Raw genomic sequence first — 14885 nt, 5'->3', positions numbered from 1 at the left:
TCTTTTTTCCCCCCAGTCTTTTCGATGGAGAGACGTGTGGATGAATCCTGACTCCACGCTGCCACCTGGTGGCCGGTCTCCGCCTTCACAACCGTAATCACACTTTCTGCAGTAATTAAAGAATAATTAAAAGACCTGTACTTTCTCCACAAACAAATACATATTTTTTTTATGTCTTTCATGATAAGATTACTAGTCGTTTTCCAGTCTACTGACGTATTTAGACTGTAGGGTATGATGTATATCAAATAAAAAACAATCACATCAAATAAAATATTAAAACATAAATAAGTAATGTCTATAAAAGACAATTAAATACGTTTTTATTTAAAGCAAACATTTTTATAATGCTTCATGAATTTTAGAGTTTTATATTTTATAAATCAAGTTTTAATTTTACATTTTATTTTTCTAATGCCTTTTTTTAAGACTTTTATAAAACATTTTTGTCTAATTTGGGGAAGCTTTTTTTCTGATTGCATTTTTAAATAGTTTTTCTTTATCCATTTCTGTTATAAAGATTTTGATATCTAATTTTAAGGATGCTTTTATTAGTTTTCAAATAGCTTTTATTTTCTAATGTCATTGTTAATATCATAAAATATTAAAGATTTTATTGTAAAATATTACTTCTAATGTATGTTTTCTCTTGAGGCCATTTTTAAGCCATTTTTTCAAGCCAACAATAATTTTTAGATAATCAATTTCTGATTATTTAAAAATCAATATCACATATTTAAGAATTTACCTTTTAAATAAGAGCATTTATGTGCTGAAGTACTGACATTGTTTACGCGTTCAAATGTATTTTTCATAATTTATTGGAGGCATTTTCATTTCATAAGCATTTTTATTCATTTTCTTAAATAGAATAACTGAACAAAACATACAAAAAACAATCAGAAGTGGTGAAAAACAGAAGAAAATTTAGAATTTAAATTATACACACATTTTATAAGAAAGAAAAATACGTTTGGTATGATGTTGAAAAGAAACAATCATTTCATTTAGTTTTAGTTTGATTATGCTACAAAGGAAGTCCCTTCAAAGTAAAAGCCTTAAGTGTTTGTGTTGATTATTCTACACAGGAGGTCCCTTCAAAAGTAAAAGCTGAAGTGTTTGTGGTGCGACGGCTGTTCTCAGCCCGAACGTAAAGTGTTGCCTCTTAACTCTTCAAAGAACACACATTTCTGGGATGTTTTACTAACGAGCCTCTGACGGCAGCTCAGTAACAGGAAACTGGACCAGAAGTGATGGAGTCGTTGAAGACGGAGGCGAAGGGAGGAAGTAGGAGGTGAGAACGTTCTGAAGCGAGTCGCCGGACTGTTCGAGTTTTTCGTCGGTTAGAGGAGGCAGCAGTGTTTCTTCTTCTTCTTCCCACTCGGCCCGTTCCGGTCTTTGCTCTCGGCCATCTTCTTCTTGCGTACCTCCCTCATGAGGTCAAAGAACACCTGTGAGGCGGTCAGGGGGGGGACAGGTGCGTCAGCACAGGTGCTACCGGCTCAAATTAAAGCCATAAATATTTAGTATCTGTAAATAAACTTTGTATTTGCAGAAATATTTTGTGCGTGTGCAAAAAATATTTGTACTTGCAAAAAATATTTGTACTTGTAGAAATATTTTGCAAAAAATATTTGTACTTGTAGAAATATTTTGTGCGTGTGCAAAAAATATTTGTACTTGCAAAAAATATTTGTACTTGTAGAAATATTTTTTGCGTGTGCAAAAAATATTTGTACTTGTAGAAATATTTTGTGCGTGTGCAAAAAATATTTGTACTTGCAAAAAATATTTGTACTTGTAGAAATATTTTGCAAAAAATATTTGTACTTGTAGAAATATTTTGTGCGTGTGCAAAAAATATTTGTACTTGCAAAAAATATTTGTACTTGTAGAAATATTTTTTGCGTGTGCAAAAAATATTTGTACTTGTAGAAATATTTTGCCAAAAATATTTGTACTTGTAGAAATATTTTGTGCGTGTGCAAAAAATATTTGTACTTGCAAAAAATATTTGTACTTGTAGAAATATTTTGCCAAAAATATTTGTACTTGTAGAAATATTTTGCCAAAAATATTTGTACTTGTAGAAATATTTTGTGCGTGTGCAAAAAATATTTGTACTTGCAAAAAATATTTGTACTTGTAGAAATATTTTGCCAAAAATATTTGTACTTGTAGAAATATTTTGTGCGTGTGCAAAAAATAGTTTTACTTGCAAAAAATATTTGTACTTGTAGAAATATTTTTCAAAAAATATTTGTACTTGTAAAAATATTTTTCAAAAAATATTTGTACTTGTAGAAATATTTTTCAAAAAATATTTGTACTTGTAGAAATATTTAAAAAAAAATATTTGTACTTGTAGAAATATTTTGTGCGTGTACAAAAAATATTTGTACTTCTAGAAATATTTTGTAAAAAATATTTGTACTTGTAGAAATATTTTGTGCATGTGTAAAACATTTTTGTAACTGTGGAATTAATTCGTCTGTGTGCAACATTAGATATACAAAGTTACAAACTTTTTTTTTACAAAAGCTACAAACTTTTTTTACAACTATGAATTATGGCGAATTATGGCACTGTTTTGTCGTGCCAATAATAAGAGCCAATCAGCGATCTTTGGCCCGGGTTTCAAAGCGTTTCTGGAGAGCCAATCACCACATTACATCGCCTACTGACGTCGCCGCCATATTGGATGTTCAAGACTGCGCTGCAAACTAATACAAGTAAATTGATTTATTTTCATAAAGCGCCTTTCTACAAAGAAATGTACGTTTTACGTCTCATTTATTCATTCACACACGCACTAATATACTTGGGAAACAGTTAGGCACCAAATATAATATATTTAATTTTCTCAGACGGCAAAAATAAGAACTTTATTGATCCCACATAGGAGTAATTCATGTTATATCAGCTATAGAGAACAAGGTAGTGCCGAAAAACAATATATATCCCCCCTCACAAAAATAAGAAAAATAGAGAAACATATTTTCTCATCAACAAAGCATATTTTACATTTTTATACATTACATTACATTTTATTGTTATTGTTATTTTATTGTCTGAAAAATGGTTCAAATATGTTATTTGCATTTTTTTAAATTTTTTTTGTTGATGAAAAAATATGTCTCTATTTTTGTATTTTTTGTCAAAAAAGTTTGTAGCTTTTGTAAAAAAAGTTTGTAACTTTGTATATCCAAAGTTGCACACAGAAGAATAAATTCCACAGCTACAAAAATGTTTTACACACGCACAAAATATTTCTACAAGTACAAATATTTTTTGCAAGTACAAATATTTTTTTGCACACGCACAAAATATTTCTACAAGTACAAAGTTTATTTACGGATTCAAAATATTTATGGCTTTAATTTGAGCCCATAAGGTACGCTAACGGCGCTGCTCTCTGAGATCAGAGGTGTGGCTCCGCCCCCTTACCTTGTCCACGTTGGCCCTGGTTTTGGCCGACGTCTCCACGTACTGGACGCCCCACTCGTTGACCTTGGCGGCGGCCTCGTCGGCGGTGACGTGCCGCCGGTCCTCCAGGTCCGACTTGTTCCCCACCAGGAGCAGCGGGATGGCTTCCTCCTCCTTCACCCGCAGGATCTGCTCCCTGCTCCGAGACAAGAGCCTGTGACTGCTGCCCGGCTGAAGGTTCCGGCTCAGTTTTAACACAACAAGAAGGACTGGAGGACTTTAAACCGTCACAATCCACAACGGAGCTCAATGAACCCGGGTCAAAGTCCTGATCACAAACATCTGCAGATCAATACACTCAGCTGGAGAAGCTTCCAGAGTGATGCATCTTTAGCTCAGAAACAATCTGTGGTACAGTTGAACCGTAGAACAACAGCAGCCTGGAAGCAGATACAAGCTGCTAATGATAGACGCTACCGTCAACAGTAGGCAGTACCGTTAGCCGAGACGCTACCAACAGTAGATGTTGGCAGGCGCTACATTCAGTTGTCAGCTGTAGGCACAGCGGTCAGAAGTAGATGCTACTGCCAGCCGTTAGCGGTCAATGCTCCCTCCGGCCGTTAACCGTCAACACTCTATGAGCCGTTAGCGGCCGACGCAACTATGAGCCGTTAGCGGCCGACGCCACTACGAGCCGTTAGCGGCCGACGCCACTACGAGCCGTTAGCGGCCGACGCCACTACGAGCCGTTAGCGGCCGACGCCACTATGAGCCGTTAGCGGCCAACGCTACTACGAGCCGTTAGCGGCCAACGCTACTATGATCAGTTAGCGGCCAACGCTACTATGAGTCGTTAGCGGCCAACGCTATTATGATCCGTTAGCGGCCAACGCTACTATGATTCGTTAGCGGCCAACGCTACTTTGATCCGTTAGCGGCCAACGCCACTATGAGCCGTTAGCGGCCAACGCTACTATGAGCCGTTAGCGGCCAACGCTACTATGAGCCGTTAGGGGCCAACGCTACTATGAGCCGTTAGCGGCCAACGCTACTATGAGCCGTTAGCGGCCAACGCTACTATGAGCCGTTAGCGGCCAATGCTCTTACCAGCCGTTAGCGGTCAACGCTACTGCCAGTCGTTAGCAGCCAACGCTACTATGAGCCGAAGCGGTCAGGAGAACATGTTACCGGCAGCTCACTTTGGACCTCGGTAGCGGTTCTGATCGGTAGCGGTTCTGATCGTGAGCTCCTGACTAAGGAAGCAACCCAGAACGGACCTGAACTCGGAGGTGGCGGTGAAGGACTCGTGCTCGGTGATGGAGAAGACCAGCAGGAATCCCTCGCCGCTGCGGAAGTAGTTGTCCCTGATGGCGGCGTAGTCCTCCTGGCCCGCCGTGTCCAGGATGTCGATCTGAACGTCCTCTCCGTCCAGCACCACCTTCTTCCTGTAGCTGTCCGCCTTCGTGGGCTCGTAGTCCTCCACGAACTGTCGGGGAGAGAAGAGGGCAGGTGACGCACAGCAGAGACGGAAACAGATGGAGCTTTTCCACTAGTACTTACTCAGCGTGACTCGACTCGCCCCCGTTTTGTGCTTTTCCACTACGGGTGGAGGCGGGTGGAGGCGTGCAGAGTTGATACTTTTCTGTATCTATTCTGCCGAGGTTCTAAAGGCTGAATTATGGTACTGCAACAAATCAACGCCGTGCCTATGCCGCAGGCCACGCCGTGCCTGACACAGTGCCTGTTGTGCACCTCCCACAAATTGTAACTACGCGTCAAGAGGTCGCAGACCCAATGCAGAGAGGGCTGTGATTGGTTCGCTTGGTAGCAACGCATTTCCGGTTTCCGGTTAGTGAAGCAGTTGTGAACTTTGGGCCAATCCCAATACTCCCCCTACTTTCTACCACTAGCCATCCCTCACTACCACTACCCCTAAAAAAGAAGGGACAGATTTTTGGGCACTTAAATCTTCCCAGGTCTGTCCCAATACTCCCCCTACTCCTACTTTCAGCACCACCACTAAAATCAGGAAGCTGAGAGCCAAAAGCTGTTTTAATTTCAGCTGTAGCGCTGTTAATATGCCACTTTATTAAGTTTTAATATTTTTTCAGGTGTAAAAGTAACCGTTAAGATCCCCAACCTGGGCTCAGTTTATCCAAATAACGCCTGTTAAGAAACTTGACCCAATGTTTTCGGAGATGATAAGAGCCGCCGAGTCGGAGCAGCAGCAGCAGCAGCAGCAACTCACGTACAGACGTGATCGCCAGGTCAACCTGCGCCGTCGTCCCGGGGAGAAACCTGCAGCTCTGTGGAGAATTACCGCTGGCTGAAATAAATAATTAAGGAAGATAAATGTTGGTTTAATAGATGAAATCTAACAGTTGTAGCTACGCCTGTTAAGAAATTTGCTCCGAAAATTTCGGGATTTCTGCCTGCCGGCTCCGGAGCTGATTTATGGTTCCGCGTTACACCAACGCAGAGCCTACGCCGTAGGGTCTGCGTTGGTGTAACCCGGAACCATAAATCAGCCTTTATTCTGGCGAGGTTTGAAAAAGACTTTGCAACAACCGGCAAACGAGTGATTATATACATTCACTGAGTGATTATTATGAAAGTAAAATATATATTTCTCGCTAGAAATGTAATCAAAACGCATTTTTATGCAGAAACTAACTCAAAATATTGATTTTATTCACTAAAAAATAAGAAATGTCCGCCATGTTTTTTTTTTTGATTCAGTCTGCAAATGATGACGTAAAGCATTCTGGGAAATTTTTCTGGCCCTCGTTCAGCTAGTGTGCATCGGAAATCCCTTGCTCCGTAGGGACAGATCCATAGCCACTACCCTTGTTTTCTCCACTCCCCCTAGGTGAAAAGAGGAATTGGGACACCACTACCCTCATGGGAACGCGCACAATTTAGGGGTAGGGATGAAAAGTAGGGGTAGTGGGAGTATTGGGACAGGGCCTTTCAGAGCTCTTTTCTTCGTGTATGTGTGATTTTTTTTGTTTTGTTTTTTTTGCACAATAGTTGTCCTTATCTCTTTGATTCACTGTGACCGGAAAAGTCGGATAAACCATTCAGGAAAAGAACGCACCCCCCCTAGTGATCGCGGGGGGGTACTCTACTGCGGCGAAATAGAGTATTGGAGAAGTCCGAAGGGTTCACGACGGCGTCACGGCAGCGGCGTGTGCTCTGCGTTGGTTTGGCAGAACCATAATTCAGGATTAAGCGAGACGGGCGATAAGGAACGACCAGATCTACCAGGAGTTCTGTCACTTCATAGCTGCTCACGGCTCCAGCTGACTTTTCAGCAGCACCGACACAAACAAACAAAGAAAAAGCGTCGCCGCTTGAAGCTTCTCTCACTCTCATTTTTTAACGTGATATTGAACACAAGCCACAGACCCAGCAGCACATCTATCATCTCCTGCAGGTTCTACATCTTTAGTGTTGTTATCTTCTCCGTTTAGATACACAATCAAATACATCACAGCAGCTTCACTCCAACCTCCTACTTCTAGAACAAACGAGGACAAGGCGAGTGGAGGCGAGCTGAGTAGGTACTAGTGTAAAAGCGCTAAGAGGGGCTTGTGTGAAACAGGGCCGACACTCACCTCGTCGTACATGAACTGCAGCGTGAGAGCAGACTTCCCCACGCCGCCGCTGCCCACCATGATCACCTTGTGGAGGACCAGAGACGTCTGGTTCTTGTTCTTCCCAGAAGACATGACTCCACCCTGAGTCCTGAAGACCAGCAGGAATATTTGAAGACAGAAGCAGGAAACTGTCATGTCAATTTTTTGATTATCGTAAATTAAACAATCATCACGGGCATTTAAAGACAACATTACAAGTAAAAACAAACTTCCTTACTTCTCGAACTGGTGAAGAACTTTGGATCCGACCTGCAACCAAACACCAGACTGATTCAGAAACCGGACTTCATTTTGAACAACAAACGTGAGACTGAGGAGGAAACTCTGACCCTGACCTGATTAAAATGTCAAGAATCGATTCTATTACGATTCTTAAGATTCAGAATGGATTATCACGCTTTGATTCGATTCGATTATTGATTTGGGTTAGTGTTATTAAAAATGCTGTTGCATGAATTATATGACTGTAGTTCTGCAACATATTAATACTAGTATTATATTGAGATTCAACAGCAAATATTGGCAGATAATGATGCTGTAAGGACCAATCAGCTCCCAGAATGCTGATAGAACTGCTTTCACAAACATTGTGTGGCAGAATTACCAAACAGATCCAGGGCGCTTTTCCACTAGTACCTAGTCAGCGCGACTAGACTCGTCCCGGTTTTGCGCTTCTCCACTAGGGGTTGAGGCCGGTGGAGGCGTGCAGAGTAGATACTTTTCTGTAACTATTCTGCCGAGGTTCTAAGCGGCTGAGTCGGCTGTATCTGACATCATCACACTACAGGCCACTGATTGGTCGGGGGGTTGGAGTCAGACGTCTGGGAATCAGGGTCTTCATTTTATTCCAGCAGCAACGGCAGCAGAAGTCTGTTTCTGATCCAACTCTGAGGTGCAGATGTTCATAAACCTGGTGCTGAGGAGAGAATTAAAAAGGGATCTAGACGGAGATAAGGAACGACCAGATCTACCAGGAGCTCTGTCACTTCATAGCTGCTCGCGGCTTGAGAGGTAAAATACATTTTGTGTCCTGGAATGCCCTGAATTCAACTTTTCCTATTAATTATGCTCATGTATTATGCTTGTTTTTGAATTAGGACATTTTCAGGCCAAAGGTGGAATGAAGGGAGAAAAATACATTTTGTGTCCCGAAATGCCCTGGATTCCCAAAACACAGCTTCAATCAGCCATGCACCTGCTGTTTATCATAACAAATGTAAACTGTGAGAGAGGCACTAGTTCACACGGGATTTTGCTCCTGTGTGAGGCGAGACTTATTTTGAGAACTTGCGGGCGGGGCCCCCCCCCCCTCCGTAAGGTGCCGAGTAAAAAAGGTATAAAGACGGGACAGCCGGAGGTTGGGGTCAGAGTCAGCTGCGGGTCTAGTGCACGACGCCCAGCGAGGTTTTTTGGCTACTCTGCTAGGACTGTTCGGCTCTCCAGTCTCCTGTGTCGAGGTAAGAGTTTAAGGCCTTGGCCCTGTGTAATTGTGTGTGTGTAATATTGCTCTGCCATTTGTGGGGGATAACTTGACACCTTATCCTAGCAAAAAGAGTAATTGTGTATGTGTCTTCTATGCAAATGCTTGCTTTTCTTGTGGTAATAAAGGTTCATATATCATTATAGCAAAAGCGAGTGTGTGTGTGTGTGTGTGACTCATTTTGGTGCAGCCGACCACTTTCGAGCCTTAATCGATTTTCTCCCAAAACATGGCTCCAGCTGACTTTTCAGCAACGCCGAGACAAACAAAAAAAAAAAAAAGCGTCGCCGCTTGAAGCTTCTCTCACTCATTTTTTAACTTGATATCGAACACAAGCCACAGACCCAGCAACACATCTATCATCTCCTCCAGGTTCTACATCTTTAGTGTTGTTGTCTTCTCCGTTTAGATACACAATCAAATACGTCACAGCAGCTTCACTCCAACCTCCTACTTCTGATCTGTGTGTCTAGAAACAAACAAGGACAAGGCGAGTGGAGGCGAGTCGAGTAGGTTCTAGTGTAAAAGCGCCATTAGAGCAAATACCTTGTTGTTGCTTCAACTTTCACACAAACGCAGCGACATAACTGAGGTTTGCAGAGACGTAATGACGTGGCTCCTCTTAGCACCCGAGCTGTGGAAAAACAAACCGGTTCTCAGCTGGTTCCAAGTTGAACGACTTGTGAACCAGAACCAGCTCTGGAACCAGAACCAGCCCTGGAACTGGTTTGGTGTAAAAGGGGTTTGGGTCACGGTGTCACCAGGTCCCACCTCCACTTAACAAAAGGCCCGTCTAAGGCCGAGGACACACCAACCCGACGTCGCCCGCTGTCGGCCGACTGCTGTGTCGCCTCGCGTCGCCTGTGTCGGGCTCAAACAGAAGCACTTGGACACACCGCAAAGACGACACCCAACGGCCGACTAGCACGTAGGGATGTCACGATGACAGATTTTCTTGGTACGATTATTGTCGGAGAAATAATCACGATTTAACGATTATCACGATTATTATGTATTAATTAATTTCACACTATGAATGTGTAAAATCACATGAACACTCCTTAGAGATCTCTAAATGTTATTTATTTTCCATGCCAAATATTAGCAACAAAGAAAAGTAACCAAAAAGTACAACATTAATGACAATAATACCATTGGAATTAAACAAAAATCACTTCTGTGTTAATCATCCACAGCAGGATTTCCCTTTTGGGTAATAACGTTTCAAATGCTACATGCAAACTGTAAACTGTATTACAAAAATGTTTCTGAACATTTCTTTTGGACCTGAGAAGAGGTCCAAAAGAATTTCCAGAGGTCCAGAATTTTTAAACAGGAAAAAACATCTCGCTAGCTTTTGACTTATAGCTGCCCTCTGAAACATAAATAATACTGTAACAGTGAAAATAAACAAGAAATTAAATACAAGCTAGCTATGTATTTCCTTTTGGAACAAAAAAGTGGTGAAAGGCTGCAGGACAGGAGCCACCTGCAGAAGACTTGCTTCAAGTCCTTTCAGTTCAGTGCAGGAATGTCAGCTACGTGCTTACGTCAAGGACTGGGGGCGGGGCTGGGGGCGGTGTTACTGAACAACCAAAGCAGAATAAACACGGAAGAGCGCCGTTTTTTAAACAACGGAGCGTTGAAGACGGCGGTTAAGTTAGCAGACTCTTTTATTATTACATCCATTTATTTAATAATGGATGTAAAACAGAAGCAGCAGTGGTCTACGGTACAATCCACCAACAGAGCCCGCGACGGAGCGCAGCCTCCATGGATCTATTATAAAACAGCCTCGCGTCCGAGCCCGCTCCCAGCCCGTCCCCGCGGGCCGGGGATTTTTTATTAAATAAATGGATTTATTTCGGCAATGTTTACACACTGGAAAGCCATCGTCAACGATAACCCCTTCCTCATTTTTGCGGTACCCATAATAATCCCACACAGCTGATTTTATCCGCTTTTTGGGGGGGAATAACTCTTCATCCATGCTTCACTTCAGCTGCACCGCTTCAGCTTGTGTAACTTTATTTTCGTTCCGTGCGAGTTGCGCTGATCTGTCTATGGTTCCGGGTCCCGGCGTAATCTTTGGAAAGTGACGATGTTTAGGAGTCTTCACGAATAATTAATCGTGCCGTTTAAAATCGCGGTTAATAGTGAAAACAAGTAATCGTGACATCCCTACTAGCACGTACGTTCTGCGCAGTCTGCGTTTCAATTTGCTGCAATGTTTTCGGAGAAGAGCCGCCGGTCCGGGGAGCAGCAGCAGCTCACGTACAGACGTGATCGCCGGGTCAACCTGCGCCGTCGTCCCGGGGAGAAACCTGCAGCTCTGTGGAGAATTACCGCTGGCTGAAATAAATCATTTAGGAAGATAAATGTTGGTTTAATAGATGAAATCTAACAGTTGTAGCTACGCCTGTTAAGAAATTAGCTCTGAAAATTTCGGGATTTCCGCCTTCCTGCCGGCTCGGAGCTGATTTATGGTTCCGCGTAGGGGTGGGCGGTACACCGGTGTCATAGTCATCACCGGTGTGAAACTGCGCCACGACATGGATTTTGCAATACCGTCAATACCGTAATAAATCAATTATAAAATAATAAGCCTAAATAAGGCATTAAAAACGTCGGTGATATGCAAGGTTTGCTGCCGTGTTGTGACAGCAAGAGGTGGAAACACAAGCAACCTGTTTCATCACTTAAAAAACACGCACGCTTGGAATATGAAGAGGCAACCCGGGCCAAAACGAGCGCAAGTGGGACCAGCAGCTGGTTACGCTGGGACCGCTGCTCCGCTGGTGCTGCTGAGCAACACCAGCGGAGCACGTCCCAAGAGTAGGCTACACAGCTTTCACTGCAGGCATCGTTTTCTGCTGCTACACCTTACGACAAGAGTAGTAAGAAATGCAGGGCTTAAAGTATTCCGGCACCGAGCCGCATCTCCGGCGTACAGAGTTTTTTTTCTCGGCGTGCGAGTTTGACTGCTTTAAAAAAAAAAAAAAAAAAGGTTTGAGAGAAGAAAAAAAAGTTTGAGTCAACCGAGTTCGTCTACCAATGGAATGAGAGGAAAGCAGCTCTGGCTCAACCAAACTAACACTAGCCAATCAGAAGTAGAGCTGGGCGGGTCTTTGACGGCAGCGGAGCGCAGAGCGCTGTTTCAACCTGCTGGAATACCAGTCACCCATTTCAAGATGGAGAAAAAATTAATGAATGTCGGTTTAAAAGAATCTTTTTGCCCAGAAGAAAAAACGAGTGACAAAAAAATACCCATAACCATGTTCTTCTCTCGAAAAAACACACCTGTACGGCGGGCTTTAGAAGAAAAAGACGCTGCAGCGCGAGTCGGGATGGAGCGGCTCAGAAGAGCAGGGAAATATGTGCGAGGCGGTGCTGATCTCCGCAATTTGAAGCTTTGTATAATAATTATTAAAAAAAAAAAGGGTTGCTACTATGTGAATATCACTTATCACAGGTTCTTTTTGGAACGTAACCCTCTCGAAAAACAAGGGATTACTCTATATGAATACTCATGGCATAAACCTGTCAAGTTTTGGATTTAAAATTAAATCCAAAACCAACCAGCCCAACCGAGGTCCAGTATTAGATTTTAAGACAGGTTTACAAAATATTTAAAATATATAATAAAAATAAATATAATATAATATATATATATAAAATATTATATATATATATATATATATATATAATTAAAAAAATATATAAAAATATTAACCTTATTCACATAAAGGGACAGGACAGGCTACTCCTCCCCTCTCTTTTGTGCATGTTTGCAGGCCGGAGCCTCGGGAGCTGCGTTCTGGCCTGTGTTCCCCCCCCCATCAACGATCATCCCGTTGCTGCTTCCACCTGCCTACGTGGATGTCTGCTGTTGCTGCTTCCGCCTGCCTGCACCCCCCCCCTCTGATCATCCCGCTGCTGCTTCCACCTGCCTGCTGTGCTGTTGCCGTCCCTGACTCCCCCAGTCTGGCCTTCGGCAGGAGGGTTCCCCCTTATGAGCCTGGTCCTGCTCAAGGTTTCTTCCCTCCTAAAGGGGAGTTTTTTTTTGCCACTGTTTGGCTTAAGGTTTTTCTCCCACTATGGGAGTTTTTACCTGCCATTGTTTATATAATAATTGCTCGGGGGTTTATGTTCATGTTCTGGATCTCTGGAAAGCGTCTAGAGACAACATCTGTTGTATTAGACGCTATATAAATAAAATTGAATTGAAAAATTGAATTGAAAGTTAAATCGTCGAAGAGCCTACGGCGTACGGCGCGCGTCGCCGCGTAACCTACGCCGTAGGCTCTGCGTTGGTGTAACTCGGAACGACAAATCAGCCTTTATTCTGGCGAGGTCTGAAAAGACTTCGCAACAACGGGCAAACGAGTGATTATGTACATTCACTGAGTGAATATTATGAAAGTAAAATATATATTTCTCGCTAGAAATGTAATCAAAACATATTTTTATGCAGAAACTAACTCAAAATATTAATTTTATTCACTAAAAAATAAGAAATGTCCGCCATGTTTCTTTTTTTTTTATTCAGTCCGCAAATGACGATGAAAAGCATTCTGGGAAATTCTGGGAACAGCCAATCACAGAGTGAGCTGTTGACCGACCGCCGACGCCGATTCGACGGGCACACGACCTGTGGCGACGTGCGGGACACACCGGGGGAACTACGCTCATCGACGGCCCGACGGCCGACAGTCGGCTTGGTGTGTCAGGGCCTTAAGGTCAGACTGAGCATGCTCAGAGATGGTGAACTGCCAACCTGGACGACAGCTACACGTTTTCTCACGTCAACAGATTTTCAATCTTCACGCGTCACCTTGGAAGTGTACCAGAGTACCAGATGAAGCACATGAACCTTTTCCCAGGAACCAGGGACTAAACAGCTGCAGAGCTGATAATCTGGCTCTTAAAAACACCTGCCAGGGAGCCGAGGGTCTGAGATTATCCAGAACCTCCCGCCGTCGGCTCTCCCAGCAGAACAGGAGTTTTACTCCCAGGTCTCTCTCTGTCATGTGACAGATCGTTAAATGTTTATAAAGCATCTCAACCCTGGTTCCTGGGGTCCAGAAACATCCCCTCCAGAACCAGGAACACTTCAGGCGGTGAGACAGATCTGATCTCTCTCTCGTCTCAGACCCGGATCCTGATTCCTGGAAGGTTTCTGGGGCCAGAGAGTCTGGTCAGTGTTTCTGATAAAGAGCATCTAAAAAAAACTCTGCTGGACAGAAAACAAACCCCACTTATCAATGACCTTGCAGATGTGGACGCAGGCTGACTGACGGAACCAGAAAATGACAAAAGCTGTAAAAACTACGACAGTTAAACTGCAGGAAGTCCAGATTCCTCTGTTAAACCAGATCAAAACGATTACTAGACTAAACTAAACACTCACTTCTGCCTTCAGCCCCAGCGGCGCCTCTGATTGGCTGAGGCCGCCACTGGGACTCCCTACGGCTGCGCCTATTGGCTGCTGGAGCTGTCAATCACCGCGCTGTTAGCTCACCAGCAGCAACAGACCCTCCACTTCAGGGAAGTTCGCTGAAAATAGCGTTAAAACGCGAATAAGCGTCGCAGCAACGACGCCACGAAGGTTCAAGCAACCGGGAACGTTGCACCAACTCACCTGCTGATACTTTTACTCCAGTTCACGCAGAAATCTGCAGATTTAAACTTTTAAAAGTTTATTCGGAGTCTGTGCAGCCCCACCTTTACCCGGAGCTGCGAAGATCGTTTATTTCTGCGAAGACGCGCCGCTCTGAGGAGAAAAACGCGTCCGCGGACAGGAGTCAGTTTCCCTGTGCAACAAAAATACCCCCAAAAACATTTACAACAGAACAACAGGCCGGTGTTTAACCCCTTTATCAGAAAAATCAGAAGAAAATAGAAGAGAGAAGAGAACCACTCTTTAATCGGTGCAGTTATTGGATGAAAAAATCCTGGATACTGCGGAGTGAGACCTCTTCACTTCCTAGCACTAACCGGATTGGACGTCACAGAATTCCTTAAATTTGTTTCACTCAACAAAATAATAGAATACAAGATTAATATTGATATACTCTGTTCCTTTTGTAGCAGTATGGAGGAAACCATATGTCATCTATTTTGGGATTGTACCTACTCTCATGTCTTTTGGATTGATCTAAATAATTTCATAAATAACAAAATTGACTATTCTTGTAAACTGAACATCCAACATGTTTTATTTGGTCTGTCACAAAATGAGGAAATAAGTTCAGATAAATTATATGTTATCAACCTTCTAATACTATTTGCTAAATTTCATATTCATTGTACCAAATTTG

At 42.9% G+C, this 14885-nt stretch overlaps 1 protein-coding gene across 1 annotated transcript; it reads right to left on the bottom strand.

Annotated features, from left to right (window-relative positions):
• Nucleotides 1–830: 830 nt before the first annotated feature.
• LOC133425272 (ras-related protein ralB-B-like) lies at nt 831–14332 on the bottom strand. Its single transcript, XM_061716028.1, has 6 exons — nt 14207–14332; nt 7303–7334; nt 7044–7173; nt 4704–4912; nt 3448–3622; nt 831–1451 (listed from the first exon to the last, which is right to left on the bottom strand). Exons 3-6 carry the CDS (start codon nt 7155–7157, stop codon nt 1344–1346), a joined length of 606 nt encoding a protein of 201 aa, XP_061572012.1. The 5' UTR covers nt 7158–7173; nt 7303–7334; nt 14207–14332; the 3' UTR covers nt 831–1343.
• Nucleotides 14333–14885: the final 553 nt, after the last annotated feature.

The sequence above is a fragment of the Cololabis saira genome, chromosome 24 (assembly GCF_033807715.1).
Source record: "Cololabis saira isolate AMF1-May2022 chromosome 24, fColSai1.1, whole genome shotgun sequence".
Taxonomy (NCBI): Eukaryota; Metazoa; Chordata; class Actinopteri; order Beloniformes; family Belonidae; genus Cololabis; species Cololabis saira.
Note: the sequence above shows the minus strand (reverse complement) of the source record. Positions and strands in the feature narration are given on the sequence as shown.